Source organism: Leopardus geoffroyi, chromosome A3, assembly GCF_018350155.1.
Source record: "Leopardus geoffroyi isolate Oge1 chromosome A3, O.geoffroyi_Oge1_pat1.0, whole genome shotgun sequence".
Taxonomy (NCBI): domain Eukaryota; kingdom Metazoa; phylum Chordata; class Mammalia; order Carnivora; family Felidae; genus Leopardus; species Leopardus geoffroyi.
The window spans coordinates 62,311,073-62,327,190 of record NC_059336.1 but is presented as its reverse complement, the minus strand read 5'-3'; the positions used below and the strand labels follow the sequence as shown (position 1 = coordinate 62,327,190).

The following is a 16,118-nucleotide window of genomic DNA, read 5'->3' as shown; positions in this document are numbered from 1 at the left end:
CCACTTAGCAAAAGTGGAAGTTGAGACCAACTTTTCAACATATAAAATTATTTCCACATTAGAAACCATCTGGAGGGATGCACAAGATGCAAATTCTGTTAAATGAATGAAAATGCTCTTGGGATGACCAAAGCCATCTTTGTGTTATAAAGTGTCCCTTGTTGGCCTTCCCAGTTCCATGAGGCTTCCTAAGGTGCTCCTGCCAAGGAATCACTGAACTTCCCCTTGCAAAGGAGTGTGATCGGGTGTGGCCAAGGCTCTTAGGAGTCCTGATGGTATATGCTCTCCCTCTGGGGTGATTCTTGGGCCAGGATGTGTTTTGTACCTAGGAGGCACCTTTGGGCTTGGGGAAACAAAAAGGACCAGAGAGGGGCCCAGGGTAAAGAGAGCCAGAAGGATGCATGACCCAAGTAGAAGATATAGTCTTGGACAGGGGGGCAGTTTGTCCATAAGATCCACAGAACAGGAGGGCAGGCAGGCTGCCAGGGCAAAGAAGCATCAGGGTGCATGAACTAGCTTGGGCTGCCATAACAAATACCACAGGCTGGGGGGCTTAAACCACAGACACTTATTTTCTCACAAAATAAAGGCTCTCTGGAGGCTCAAAGTCCAAGATCAAGGTATCAGTAGGGTTGGTTTCTTCTGAACCACTCTCCTCGGTTTGTGCATGGCCATCTTCTGTGTTGCCACATGGTTTCTGGTCTGTGTCCTAACCATCTCTCCTCATAAGGATCCCACTCCTATTGGACTGGGATCCACCCCCAATGACTTCATTTAGCCTTAATTATCTGCTTAAAGGCCTTATCTCCAAATACAGCCACATTCTGAGGTAGTTAAGACTTCAACCTATGAATTTTAGGGGGTCAATTTAGCCAATAACAGTGTATTTGGCACCAACAGCCCTGAGCTCCATAGAAGGTGGTGGATGCCTCTGCAAACATTAAAAATCCTTTGTTTGTATCAGAAAGGGTGATACTGAAAGTCCAAGAGCTTTCCAATGTTCCTGATTTGGCACCACTTTGCTGCCAACACAGCCATGACATGAGCATGATCAACGAGACATCATCAACTCAAGCAACCAAAACTTGTGACATTCTAACCAAACTCTCAATGGTTTAATATGTAAGTGGGATCTCAGGTAAAGATCAGCAAAAGAATTTGCCCTTATAACCAGAAGTATCTGAAAAGCTGTTTGGTCCATAAATAACCAATGTCTATGCTCCTAAGGACCTGAGGAGATTAAGACGTTGCAGAGGATGAGAAATACGCACAGAGAAGGAGGTGTAAGCACAGTGATCATACCTCCTGCTTTTTTATGGAAGCATTTTAACAGACAAATGGCAAAGGTGGTCAGTAGCAAAGTTTGTAAAATCCTATAAAAGTTAAAAGAACAATAAAATATTTCCTTGCTTACTGATCATACAAGGAAAAGGGCTTTGGGAAATAGCCTGGCAGTTCCCCAAATGGTTAAACACAGAGGTACCATATGGCCCAGACATTCCATTTCTAGGTATAAATGAGAGAGAAATGAATACATATGTCTGCACAAAATCTTCTCCATTAATAATAATCCAGCAATATTTTTCATGATAGCTAAAAAGTGGAAACAACCCAATGGCCATCAGTTGTTGAAAGGACAAACAAAATGTGGTATATCCATATAATGGAGTATTATTCAGCTATAAAAATGAAGTACTGACTCATGCTACAACATGCATGGACCTTGAACATAATACATAAAATGAAAGAAGACTGACTTATAAAACCACATCCTTGGGGCGCCTGGGTGGCGCAGTCGGTTAAGCGTCTGATTTCAGCCAGGTCACGATCTCGCGGTCCGTGAGTTCGAGCCCCGCATCGGGCTCTGGGCTGATGGCTCAGAGCCTGGAGCCTGTTTCCGATTCTGTGTCCCCCTCTCTCTCTGCCCCTCCCCCGTTCATGCTCTGTCTCTCTCTGTCCCAAAAATAAATAAACGTTGAAAAAAAAAAAATTAAAACCACATCCTGTGTGGTTCCATTTGCGTGAAATGTCCAGAACAGGCAAATCCAGAGTGTTATAAAGCAGATTAGGGCTGGGAGAGAGAAGGGAAGTTGGGGGGTGACAGGTAAGGGATGCAAGGTTTATGTCTGGGGTGCTGAAAATGTTCTAAAATTGATTTCAGAACATGGATGACTTGTGTGGTATGTGAGTTATATCTCAATAAACTAGTTTTTTACTTGTTTTTAATTTTAATTTTTTTTTTAAATTTTTTTTTTCAACGTTTTTATTTATTTTTGGGACAGAGCGAGACAGAGCATGAACGGGGGAGGGGCAGAGAGAGAGGGAGACACAGAATCGGAAATAGGCTCCAGGCTCTGAGCCATCAGCCCAGAGCCTGACGCGGGGCTCGAACTCACGGACCGCGAGATCGTGACCTGGCTGAAGTCGGACGCTTAACCGACTGCGCCACCCAGGCGCCCCTAATTTTTATTTTTAATAATTGATTGATTGATTGATATTTGACAGAGAAAGCAAGCCAGCACACAAGTGGGGGAGAGGGGCAGGGAGGAGAGAGAGAATCTCAAGCAGGCTCCATATTCAGCATGGAGCCCGATGCCAGGCTTGATCCCATGACTGTGGGATCATGACCTGAGCCAAAATCAAGAGTTGGATGCCCAACCGACTAAGCCATCCAGGCACCCCTCACCTTTTTAAGTTTATTTGCAAAACCTTTTTTTTTCTTTTAAAGGAAGTACAAGTAAAGTAAAACTGAAGGTCCATGCTGCTGTTGCTGTTAACCTTCCAAGAGGACAAAGGAGTGAGGCATCGGGAAGCTGGAAAACATGCTAAAAGCCCTTCTCATTATAGACGCTACCCAAGAAGCAAGAAAGAAAAGAAAGAAACAAAGAATAAAAAGTATCACTAAAATCTCCCAGTAATATTCTATGCAAGTGATTATGCCTTTTGAGAATACAGGGTTGGGGGGTTAGGGCTGTTCTTTAAAAACCCTTTTACTTGGGGAACTGAGAGTATACCAAGTTAAGTCTGGAACAGTTACTAAAGACAAGAAAACTGCCCTGCCCCAAGTAAATGTTTCAGTGTTCAGAAGTCCACAGAGATGATAAAATATAAAAAGAATCAGAAACTGCTGATGCATTGAGACCAAGTCTATGCGGCAAAAACTGCGTGCAACTGGGACGGTGGGAGGGAAGGATATTTTCTGCTTTTCAATTGGTTTCTTTTCTGAGCACAAGTGCTTTCTATGTCCTCCTAACAATGCAGAGCCCACTAAGTGTGGATACACAACACCAGCCTTTGTTCCACTTCAGAGTTGACAGTTTTTGCTATTCCAGTTTTGGCTGTTCCTCAAGATCATGAAAAGCAGCACACTCTGGTTTCTGAAAGTTCAGTAGGTCACTGCTCCAGATGGAGCACCCAAGACGGAGGGGCGCTTTAAAGTATAAAAGAGGAGTAAATGTGTCATTGCCGCCTGAGGAAACGTACCATGTCTCAGCCCCTCCTCTTCACCCGCACAACACTTCATGTATTTTTACCACACTGATGACGTAGTTCTCTTGAGTCACTGAGGTGCACAGATGAAGTCTTGTCTCCATATCCCAGTGACCAGCCCAGGGACAGTGCAGGCTGGATTCTCAGAAAATGAGGTAGTTGATGCTACTGCACATTTATATGTGCTTTAGTTGGCCTGGGCTTCTATAACAAAATATGGGCATACAAAGAGATATTGCAGGTTCCATTCCAGACGACTGCAATACAGTGAACATGGCAATAAAGTGAGTCCAATGGGTTTTTTGGTTTCCCAAGGCATATAAAGGTTATTTGCACTGTACTGTAGTCTATTAAATGTGCAACAGCATTGTGTCTGAAAAAAACAATGTCCATACTTTGGTTAAAAAATAATTTACTGCTAAAAACTGGTAACTATCATCTGAGCTTTCAGCATGTCCATTGTTTTGCCGGGGCGGGGGGGGGGGGGGGGGGCGGGGTCTTGCCTTAATGTTGCTGGCTGCTGACTGATCAGGGTGGTGGTTGCTGAAGGCTGGGGTGGCTGTGGCCATTTTTATAAATAAGACAACAATGAAGTTGGCCGCATCAGCTGACCCTTCCTTTCACGGACTATTTCTCTGCAGCATGTGATGCTGTTTGATAGCATCTTATTCACAGAACTTCTTACAAAATTGGAGTCAGTCATCTCAAACCCTACCACTGCTTAGCTGATATTAAATTCATGTAATAGTCTAAGTCCTTTGTTGTCATTTCAAAAATCTTCACATCATCTTCACCAGGAGTAGATTCTATCTCAAGAAACTACTTTCCTTGCTCTTCAATAAGAAAGCACTTCTCATCCTTTTAAGTTTTCTTTTTCTTTCTTTTTTTTTTTTTTTTTTTTGAGAGAATGAGAGAGCAGGGGAGTGGGGCAGAGAGGGACGGAGAGAGAGAAGCTTAAGGAGCCTCCATACCCAGAGTAGAGCTCAATGCAGGGCTTGATCTCATGACTGTGAAATCATGACCTGAGCCAAAATCAAAAGTCAGATGCTTAACCGACTGAACCCCCAGACAGCCCTCATCCTTTCAAGTTTTTAAGATTGGCAGCAATTTGTCACACTTCAAGCTCCACTTCTAATTCTGGTTCTCTTGCTATTTGTACGACATCGGCAGTTAATTCCTCCACTGAAGTCCTGAACCCCTTAAACTCATCTGTGAGGGTTGGAATCAACTTCTTCCAGACTATTTTAAAGAGTTATGATAGGGGCGCCTGGGTGGCGCAGTCGGTTAAGCGTCCGACTTCAGCCAGGTCACGATCTCGCAGTCTGTGAGTTTGAGCCCCGCGTCGGGCTCTGGGCTAATGGCTCAGAGCCTGGAGCCTGTTTCCGATTCTGTGTCTCCCTCTCTCTCTGCCCCTCCCCCGTTCATGCTCTGTCTCTCTCTGTCCCAAAAATAAATAAACGTTGAAAAAAAAAATTTAAAAAAAAAAAGAGTTATGATATTTTAACCTCTTCCTATGAATCATGACTGTTCTTATGGCATCTAGAATGAATCACTTCCAGAAGGTTTGCAATTTACTTTGCCCAAATCCACCAGAGGCATCACTCTCTATAGCAATGATAGACTTATAAATATTTCTTACATAGTAAGACTTGAAAGTCTAAATTACTCCTTGACCCAAGACTGCAGAATGGATGTGGTATTAGATAAGAAAACACTAATCTTGTTGTACATCTCCATCAGAGCTCTTGGGTGACCAGGTACATTGTCAATAAGCAGTAATATTTTGAAAGGAAATCTTTCTGAGCCGCAGGTGTCAACAATGGGCTTAAAATATTCAGTAAACCATACTGTAAACAGGCAGAGTAGATTTAGCATAATTCTTAAGGGTCTTAGGATTTTTGGACTGGTAAGTGAGCACTGGCTTCAACTTAAAACCACTAGCTGCATTAGTCTCTTACAAGAGAGTCAGCCTGTCTTTTGAAGCTTTGAAGCCAGGCATTAACTTCTCCTCTCTAGCTATGAAGTCCTCGAGAGAATCTTCTTCCAATAGAAGGCTGTTTTGTCTACACTGAAAACTTCTTGTTTAGTGTAGCCACTTTCATTAATGATCTTAGCTAGATCTTCTGGATAACTTGCTGTTTCACCTTGCTGCTTGCACTTTGATGTTATGGAGACGGCTTCTTTCCTTTAACCTCATGAACCACCCCTGCTAGCTTCAGACTTTTCTTCTGCAGCTTCATGGACTTGAAGAGAGTTAGGGCCTTGCTCTGGATTAGACTTTGGTTTAAGGGAATGTTGTGGGATGGTCTGATCTTGTATCCAGACCACTCTAACTTTCTCCAAATCAGTGATAAGGCTGTTTCACTTTCTTATCATTCATGTGTTTACTGGAGTAGCACTTTTCATATCCTTCAAGAACTTTTCCTTCACATTCATGACTTGACTGTTTGAAGCTTTTGGTCTATCTTGGCTTTTGACATGCCTTGCTTAATAAGATTAATCATTTCTAGCTTTTGATTTAAAGTCAGGGATGTGTGACTATTCCTTTCACTTGAACACTTAGAGGCCATTATAAGGTTATCAACTGGCTTAACTTCAATATTGCTGTGTCTCAGGGAATAGGGAGGCCTGAGGAGAGAGAGGGAGACAGACGGGGGAATGACTAGTTGGTGGAACAGTCAGAACATGCACAACATTTATTGTTTAAGCTTGCAGTCTTATGTGGGTGAGGTTCATGGCACCCACATACACAACAGAACATATAAGATCACTGACAACCATAACAAATATAATAATCATGAAAAAGTTTAAAATATTATGAGAATTACCTAAATGTGACACAGAGGCATAAATGAGCAAATGCTTTTGGAAAAATGGCCCCAATGGACGAGAACTGCAGGTTGCCACAAACCTTTACTTTGTAAAAACAAAACAAAACAAAACACAAAAAACAAGCATTATCTGTGAAGTATAATAAAGTGCAATAAAACAAAACATGCCTATACCATGGGCTGGGTGGCTTAAAAAACAGATTTCTCATAGTTCTTTTTATTTTTTTTTAAATCTTTTTTTAACGTTTATTTATTTTTGAGAGAGAGAGACAGAGAGAGACAGAGTGTGAGCAGGGGAGGGGCAGAGAGAGAGGGAGACACAGAATCTGAAGCAGGCTCCAGGCTCTGAGCTATCAGCACAGAGCCCGATGTGGGCTCGAACCCACCAACTGTGAGATCATGACCTGAGCTGAAGTTGGACGCTTAACTGACTGGGCCACCCAGGCGCCCATTATTTTTCATAGTTCTTGAGGCTACAAATCCAAGATCAAGGTGCTGGCAAGATAGGTTTCTTTCTGAGGGCTTTTCTCATGGCTCACAGGAGACTATTCTCTGCTGTGTGCTCACATGACCTCTCCTTGATGCGCTTGTGGGAAAGACACAGAATGTGTGCATTGGTCTCTTCCTCTTTTTTTTTTTTTTTTAATGTTTTATTTATTTTGAGAGAGGGAGTGTGTGTGTGCTCATAAGCAGGGGAGGGGCAGAGAGGGAGAGACAGAATCCCAAGCGGCCTCCATGCTATCAGCACAGAGCCTGACACAGGGTTGGATCCCATGAACTGTGAGATCATGACCTGAGCTGGAATCAAGAGTCAGACACTTAGGACTTAGAATGCTTAACTGACATAAGGACGCTTAACCAACTGAGCCACCCTGGCGCCCCTTCCTCTTCTTATAAGGATACTAATCCTGGGGTGCCTGAGTGGCTCAGTCGGTTAAGCGTCCAACTTTGGCTCAGGTCACAATCTCATGGTTTATGAGTTCGAGCCCCGTGTCGGGCTCTGTGCTGACAGCTCAGAGCCTGGAGCCTGCTTCGGATTCTGTGTTTCCCTCTCTGCCCCTCCCCCACTCATGATCTGTCTCTCTGTTTCAAAAATAAACATTAAAAAAAAAAAAAAAAGGATACTAATCCCATCATGCAGTCCCACCCTCATGACCTCATCTAACTTGATTACCTCCCACAGGCCCCATCTCTAAATACCATCATATTGCGAGTTAGGGCTTCAATACATGAATTTGAGGGGGAGACACAATTCAATCCATAATGCCATGCAATATATCAAACATCACTACACTAGCTGCAAATCAAATTAATCAACTTTAAAGTACAATGTATGACAGAAAAGTGTACCAGGGTAAGAATACAGCTAGATGAATTTTCACAAAGTGAACACACCTAGGTAACCATTACCAAAGTAAAAAAGATGGCACATACCAGCACCCCAGAGTCGTTTATGCTCACTCCCAGTCAGTACTCCCACCCTCTGCACCCAAAATAAAACTTAACACCACAGATTTGTCTGTTTTTTCAATAATGCATAAGTGGAATCACACAGTATGGATTCTTTGTCGTCTTCTTTAGTTCAATGTTACGTCTATGAATGTTCATCTTCTTTGTTGTATAGTATTCGACTGTATGAATACAGGGTTAACTCTTCTGTTGATAGACATCTTCATTGTTTTTAGTTTTTGACAATTATGAATAATGCTTCCATAAACGTTGTTTTACTTGCCTTTTGTACACACAATCTCACACACCTAATCACACACATTTCTGTTGGGAATGCGGCTAGGTGTCAAATTGATGGGTCACAGGAATAGGTATGTTCATTCATGGTAGACAAGGTCAGTTGGAAAGTGGTAGAATGAATTTACCCTCCTATATGCCATTTGCCAGTTCTCCTCATCCTACCCTTGTCAGCACCTGAGACTGTCAGTTTTTTAAAGGTTTACCATTCTAGTAGGTATTTCTCACCTACTGGTTTCTTATTGCATTAAAAAAAATGTTTTTTTAATGTTTATCTATTTTTGAGAGAGACAGAAACAGAGACAGAGACAGAGCATAAGCAGGGGAGGGTCAGAGAGAGAGGGAGACACAGAATCCGAAGCAACTCCAGGCTCTGAGCTGTTGGCACAGAGCTCGACGCGGGGCTGTGAGATGACTTGAGCTGAAGTCGGACGCTTAACCGACTGAGCCACCCAAGTGACCCCCTCACTGCATTAAAAAAAAAAAATTTTTTTAGTGTTTATTTTTGACAGAGAGAAAGCGCAAGTGGGGGAGGGAGAGAGAGAGACAGAGACACAGAATCCGAAGCAGGCGCCAGGCTCTGTGCTATCAGCACAGAGCCCAATGTGGGGCTGGAACTCATAAGCTGTGAGACCATGACCTGAGCCCAAGTCAGCCGCCCAACAGACTGAGCCACCCAGGTGCCCCTCATTACATTTTTTATTATAAATTTGTGTTTTCCTCACTTAATGACACTGAACAACTTTTCATGATGTGTTCTCCACCTGGATATCTTTTTTTTTAATAAAGTACCTGTTGCCCAGTTTCTATTGGGTTGTCCTTTTTGACATTTCTTGATCTATGGGCATTCTTATATATTCTCAAGATGAACCCTGTCGGTTTTACGTGTTGCAAATATTTTCACCCACTCTATGGCTTGTCTTTTCACTCTCTTAATGGTGTGTCTTTACAGAGAAAAATTCAAAAGTTCAATGGAGCCTAATTTATCAATGCTTTCTTCTATGATTAGTGTGTTGTGTCTTGTTTAAGAAATCTTCCCCATTCTGGGGCACCTGGGTGGCTTAGTCGGTTAAGCATCTGACTTCGGCTCAGGTCATGATCTCATGGTTTGTGAGTTCCAGCCCCGCATTGGGCTCTGTGCTGACAGCTCAGAGCCTGGAGCCTGCTTCAGATTCTGTCTGTCTCTCTGCCCCTCCCCTACTCGCTCTCTGTGTCTCTCTCTCTCAAATATAAAAATAAAACATAAAAAAAATTTTTAAAAGAAATCTTCCCCATTCCAAAGTCATGAACATATTCTCATATCAACTTCTAGAATTTTTATTATTTTACAATTCACATTTGGACCTATAATCCTCACAAGACACATTTTAGTTTTCACTGATGTGTAACTTAGATAAGGTACACAAATCTTAACTATTCAACTTGATGAATTTATATATATGATATATGGCATATATATATACACACAGTTGACCTTTAAACAACATGAGCTTGAACCATGTAGGTCCACGTCTAAGTGGATTTTTTTCTATAAATACAGTACAGTACTGTAAATTTTCTCTTACTTGTGATTTTCTTAATATTTTTTCTCTAGCTTACTTCATTGTAAGAAAACAGTATATGATATATAGACAAAATATGTGTTAATCAATTGTCTATGCTAATGGTAAGGCTTCTAATCAACAATATGCTATTAACAGTTTTTAGAGAGTCAAAGTTGTATGCAAATTAAAAAAAATTTTTTAATGTTTATTCATTATTGAGAGACAGAGAGAGAGACAGAGCATGAGCATGGGAGGGGCAGAGACAGGAGAAGACACAGAATCCGAAGCAGGCTCCAGGCTCTGAGCGGTCAGCACAGAGCCCGACGCGGGGCTCGAACTCACAAACTGTGAGATCATGATCTGAGCTGAAGTGGGACACTTAACTGAGCCACCCAGGCGACCCAGTTGTATGCAAATTTTTGAATGCACAGGGAGTTGATGCCCCAACCCTCATGTGTTTAAGGGTCAATGTGTGTGTATGTGTGTGTGTGTGTGTGTGTGTGTGTGTGTGTGTGTATGACCCAGTGAAGATACTGAACATCTCTCACACCCTAGAAGGATCTCTCATATCTCTTTCAGTCAATAGACCCCAAAGGTAACAATACTCTGCCTGTATCACCATCAATTATTTTGCCTGTTTCTTAATTTTATATACAGGAAATCATATATTTGGAGCTCTTTTGTGTCTGATTATAACCTGCTCAACATCATGCATGTGAGATTCATCCATGTTATTGCATGTTGCAGTTCTCCATTCATTTTCCTTACTGTATAGTATTCCATCATATGAATACATCACAACTTACTTATCCACTCTCCCTTTGATGGACACTTGGATTGTTTCTTATTTCAGGGTATTATGAATAAAGCTGCTATGAATATTCTTGTGTATGTCTTTTGAAGGAAATAAATATTCATTTCTGTTAGCTATTTACCAGGATACACAAAATTTTTATCTTACTGTACTACAAAAACCATTTAGATTTGTCAAGTTCTCCCTGCCAAGTACACATAGCATATTTTATCTGTTCCTACATCCATAATTATTTTTGGAAAAAATGTGAAAACCTTTTCTATTTTTTTATTTTGAAATAATTTCAGATGTACCCCAAATTATAAAAACAATACAAAAAATGCCCATATGGGGGCGCCTGGGTGGCTCAGTTGGTTGAGTACCCGACACTTGGTTTCAGCTCAGGTCATGATCTCACAGTTCATTCATTTGAGCCCATGCCGGGCTCCATGCTGGCTCCTTGCTGGCAGTGAGGAGCCTGCTTGGGATTCTCTCTCCCTCTCTCTCTGCCCCTCCCCCACTTGTGCTCACTATCTCTCAAGATAAATAAGCTAAAAAAAAAAAAAAATGCTCATATGCCCTTCATCAAAATCCCTCCATGTCAACATTTTACTACATTTGGTTTACCAGTAATTATCTTGTGTGCATGTGTGTATGTATGACCTTGACACTGTTGAAGAGTACTGGCCAGTTACTTGGTAGACTATATAAACCTGGGTTTGTGTGACATTTCCTCATAATTAGATACAGGTGATATGTTTGGGACAGGAATACCCAGATGTGATGTGTTCTTCTCAGTGTATATGAGAAGGCACATGATAATGTCCCATTACTGCTGTACTAATTTTAATCACTTGGTTAAGGCCAGGTTTCTCCACTATAATATCACTATGTTTCCCTCTGTTATTAATCAGTATCTTATGGGGAAAATGCTTTGAGATTATGTAAATATCCTGTTTCTCATCATACATTCATTTCATAGTTTCAGCATCCATTGATGATTCTTTTTTTAAATTTAATTCCAGTATAGTTGACATATAATCACATTCGTGATTCTTGCCTGAAATAATTTTGATGGAAATGGTTCAAAACTAGTTTTTGTTTAAAAAATTTTTTTAACGTTTATTTATTATTGAGAGACAGAGAGAGACAGAGCATGAGCAGGGGAGGGGCAGAGAGAGGGGGAGACACAGAATCCGAAGCAGGCTCCAGGTTCTGAGCTGTCAGCACAGAGCCCAACGCAGGCTCAAACTCACAAACCAAGAGATCATGGCCTAAGCCGAAGTCGGAAACTTAACCAATGAGCCACCCAGGAGCCCCTATTTTTTGTTTTTGTTTTGTTTTTTTTTTTAATTTTTTTTTTCAACGTTTATTTATTTTTGGGACAGAGAGAGACAGAGCATGAACGGGGGAGGGGCAGAGAGAGAGGGAGACACAGAATCGGAAACAGGCTCCAGGCTCTGAGCCATCAGCCCAGAGCCTGATGCGGGGCTCGAACTCACGGACCGCGAGATCGTGACCTGGCTGAAGTCGGACGCTTAACCGACTGCGCCACCCAGGCGCCCCTATTTTTTGTTTTTAATACCCGCAAATTAAAAAAAAATCTTACGGTGATCATCAGGATTTCTCATAATTTGAACTGAAATCTGGAAGATCACCAGACATTTGCCATAAAAACATCCCCAAAGTCACCTTGAGAGAGTAAAAAAAAAAAATAAAACTGGCCAACTGGTGGTGGCTGTGACACTGTTCTCAAGCAGAGTACAACTACCTCCTGGGAACCTGAGAGTCAGCCAAAGAAGACAGAGAAAGAACTCTCCTAAATGCCTCCACTTCTACACAAACCACCCCCAAACCATCCTGGTGCAGACTGAGAAAAGATGTTTTGCATGCTCAAAACATCTCTTTCTAGAAGGAGCACATACGTCAGCCAGGGCATGAATGAAGAACAGGGGTCAAGTCTCACAGATCCTAAGGGCTCCTGGGGTTCAGGAGTTCAGCCCATGTCTTCCCTGGAGACAAAGCAGAACATAAACTTTGCCCTTTTGTTTCCAGGAGATTCTCATTCACCTTTCTAGCTTTCTCTAGGCTGGGACCGGCTCACCTGCTTAAACAGCAAACTCAGCAGAAACAATTAATCCATAGGGGCCCTGACATCCTGTGGGTTAACTAGCGAGGCTCTCTGGGAGCAAAGTCACCAAGTGAGTTGATACATAAGCAGGTTCCAATTTACAAGTGGACTAAGTCCCAAAAGCTCATTCTGCAAGCCAAGGGTGAGAAATAAGGCCTCTGCAGGTTAGCTCACAAAACCAGTAACTCATGGAGCAGCCTCACAGATGATTGAGGGCTGGGAAGGAAACCTTCACCCAGAACATGGTCTCTGCAAGATGAAGACTTTGACTTGAGGACCAGAAGACAACTTGCCCCAACTTGCCCAGCACAGTTTTACTCAGCAACACCTAACATAGCATCTCTGATGTATCAGGTATGTGCTGAGTACTGGAACACCAAGGATGGGAAAGATATGGTCTCTGCCCTTGAGGGGCTTGTACAGCAATGGGAGGTTTCTGTCAGGGGTAGACCCAGCATCACCAAGACTCCAGTGGACGGTGGAGCATGGGTCTCACGGTCTCAACAGGTGTATTCAGACTGGCTGGTCATGAGCAGGCTCAAGGATGAGGGTTGCCTGACCAGTGTGCATGGAAGCATGGCTGCTGCAAAGCACATTTCACTTAAAGGTATCCATCTACCAGTGGTTATATGGCAGTCCGATTTAAGAATTTCACCAGGAAAGGAGACACATCCATCAGCTGTTGCTTCTCTTTCCAACCCACAAAATAATATATTTTTCATACTTGTACCTGTTGTTCTTGCTTTTACCAACTCCCTCCCTCGTGTTCCTTGAAAACATTAGCAGTTTCAAAGAAGAGGAAATGAATGACACTAGAAGGGTACAATGTGATAAAAGGTCATCTTTGGTGCTTGAATCTCCAATGCTGAAACCTGCAATTGCTGGTCCAAGGTCACAGCTGGCAACACTACTTCATCAGAGCTAAGATGCCACCAATTTTAAGAGCATCATGACTTTCTTTCTTTTTTTCTTTTAAAGATTTTACTTTTAAGTAATCACTACACCCAGCGTGGGACTCCAAGTTACAACCCTGCGATCAAGAATTGCATGCTCTTCCGACTGAGCCAGCCAGGCGCCCTCAGCATGACTTTCTATGACCACCAAGAAAGAAAAAAATCTGCCAAGTGAATGACACAAAGGAAGACACAGCTCAACTTCAGAGCTGTGAAGATGTGAACAAAGGTGCATCCAAGAATCAATTAAAAATGGTAACTCTGGTTAATCTGACATGTTTCAAGTACTGTGTGCTAGGTGTTGAGACAGGAACACAGGGGACAAAAGGCCATCCTACAGTCAAATGGGAAGAAGACACACTCAACATCTAAACTTAACTCCTGTCCTCTTCCTCCCCAGCACCCAGCACCAACCAGCCAGGACTATTCCTCCTCAATCTCACTCATCTGCTTTCCAGGCTAAGGAGTGAAGCCATCTGGTTTCACCATGTTCCCTCTTCTCCAGTCCAGCCCAGGGACTGCTGCTCCATCTGTCTATCCCTTCCCACTGCTGGGTGGGGGCCTCCCTAAATCCCGGAAACCCAAGCCTGTAACATTCAGCCTCCCTCGCCTACCTCTCCCACTCTCCATCACTGTCCCACAGTGTGATTTCAACATGTTGCCCCACTTTTTCTTCTTTTATTTTCCTCACTACAAGAAAAATAAAATAATCTGTCTCAAAGTGTAGCCATGCGGTCAAATCATTATGGAATCCAAAATGCTTTGAGTCTTGATGTAAAAAAGATCCAAGATTAACTGACACTATTACAACAGTCCTGTTTTTCTGAATATTGCTTTTTTCAAGATGACTTATTCCTAACACCGTGCTTTGTGTCGGTCCTTTTAAACAAATATTTAATAGCTTAGGAATGTTAGTGAGGGCAGTGGCTCTGGTTAGCAAGCCCTCAGCTCGCACTCTGAAAGATGAAATGAGATGAGTTTTATCCACAAAGGAAAGTCAAACAGTCTGCAGTATTATAAACTGCACATCCATCAAACTAGGCATAGGCTGGGAACAGAGAGCTTTTCTGGGGGGAAAAAAAGCCATCCTCTGTGCCCTGGGGAACACTGGGAAAACACACACACACAACCACCAAATCAACCAAAACATAAATCAAGTCTCAAGATAGTCTGAAGAAAGTTCCGTCCCAACAAAGCAAACGATGCCTTGGTGACTGTGCCACCCAGGAGAGGACGGCCTGGCTGGTCTTGGTCCGGGCCAGCCCTGGGCCCAGCCGGGCGCCAGGGTCAGAGTAACACGTGAGCACATGTGTTTAACCAAGAAATCCATAAGGGCGCAAAAGAGGCAGGGGGTTGTGTCTGATCCGACTGACAGCGGGGTTGGGACCGTCCTAACTGGGCGAGCAGGGGAGGGATAGGAGGCCGGGGCACAGGCCTGGAGGAGAGGGACGGCTAGTGGGGAAAAGGAAGCGGGTGCAGGATTCCCGGACGGTGGGGCTGGAAGGGCGAGGACCGCGGATGGGAAGAAGAGCGGGTTCCTACCTTCAGGGCCGCTGGGGCCTTCCCGCGCCCCCAACGATGCATGCGGAGGTTGCACTTGGGCAGGCAACAGCCGTCCAGCACCCGGGCGGCGCGCGCAGACGGCGCCCCCCAGTGGGCCCAGCCCCGCCCGCCACGTGCGCATCCACGTGCGCGCCAAGCAGCACCGGAAGCCCAAGGGTGGGCAGTGCTCCCCGCAGGCGAGGCCGGCATCAATCACCCCTCCCGAACTTTTGGTCTGTGCCCTCTACTTAACGTGCAGTTGAATTGCGGGATCCTCACCTGGGGGGCTTCCAAAGAGATGGGGACACCGATCCCACAGGGAAAGGGCCACTTGCTAAGGGACAAGGACAGAAGGGGGCTGTGCCAGGATTTAAACCCACTGTGGCCTCTCCGCCATCACACCACCCGGGATCTTTCCCAAAGTAAGACACTTCTCGTGTTGTGTGTTGAGAGCGCATCCCTTATAACCACCATCCATGATTATTCACGTTTTGCTTTGAGAACAGATGTGCCCTGGGCATGTGTATCTGAGTGTGTGTGAGTGTGCGCGTCTGTTCGTTCTTTGGGGGATGTCGGCCGGTCAGATTAACACTGAACAAACTGGTTGAGCCCCGACCCTTTGCCTGACCCTGAGCAAGGCCATTTACATACATTATTTCTCTTTATCTGCAGCCAGCCCTGTCATCAATTAAAACCATATCCTACTCTTCTGGGGAACTGATTTTTAATTAGACATCATGAATAGCTAATTAACTGTCCTCCTGCGTGGTTTTTCAGGCAGGAGGGCGGTAGAGCCGAGCCGAGCTGAGCTGAGCAGTGCTACTCCTGGCACCCTGGCTAAGCCCATACTCTGAGTGAGAAGCCTCTCTTCTGGGGCCAGGAAGTGAGGGAGAGAAGGCAGAGGCCTTGGTGTGTTAGCAGGCCTTCCCAGCAACGTTGTTTCTTGACCTTTACTTCCTTTGATCAGCTCATCTAGGAGTTTGAGCCCATTAATTCATGTGACTTCCATTTGTTAAAAGGGATATTGAAGAGATTGAAAGGATCCCTTCTGAACTCCTTCCTGTTCTTTGGAGAACGTCTGCCATTTTA

General features: G+C 43.7%; 1 protein-coding gene across 6 annotated transcripts in view; it reads right to left on the bottom strand.

Annotated features, from left to right (window-relative positions):
* The window catches only part of FAM178B (family with sequence similarity 178 member B), a 115,775-nt gene extending 100,661 nt beyond the window's left edge, over nt 1–15,114 (bottom strand). For all 6 annotated transcript variants that reach the window (XM_045445808.1, XM_045445810.1, XM_045445811.1 and 3 more), the window contains exon 1: nt 15,030–15,114. In XM_045445808.1, coding sequence (XP_045301764.1) covers nt 15,030–15,071 — 42 coding nt within the window. In that variant the 5' untranslated portion in view covers nt 15,072–15,114. The remainder of the gene's footprint in view (nt 1–15,029) is intronic.
* Between the last annotated feature and the right edge of the window lie 1,004 nt (nt 15,115–16,118).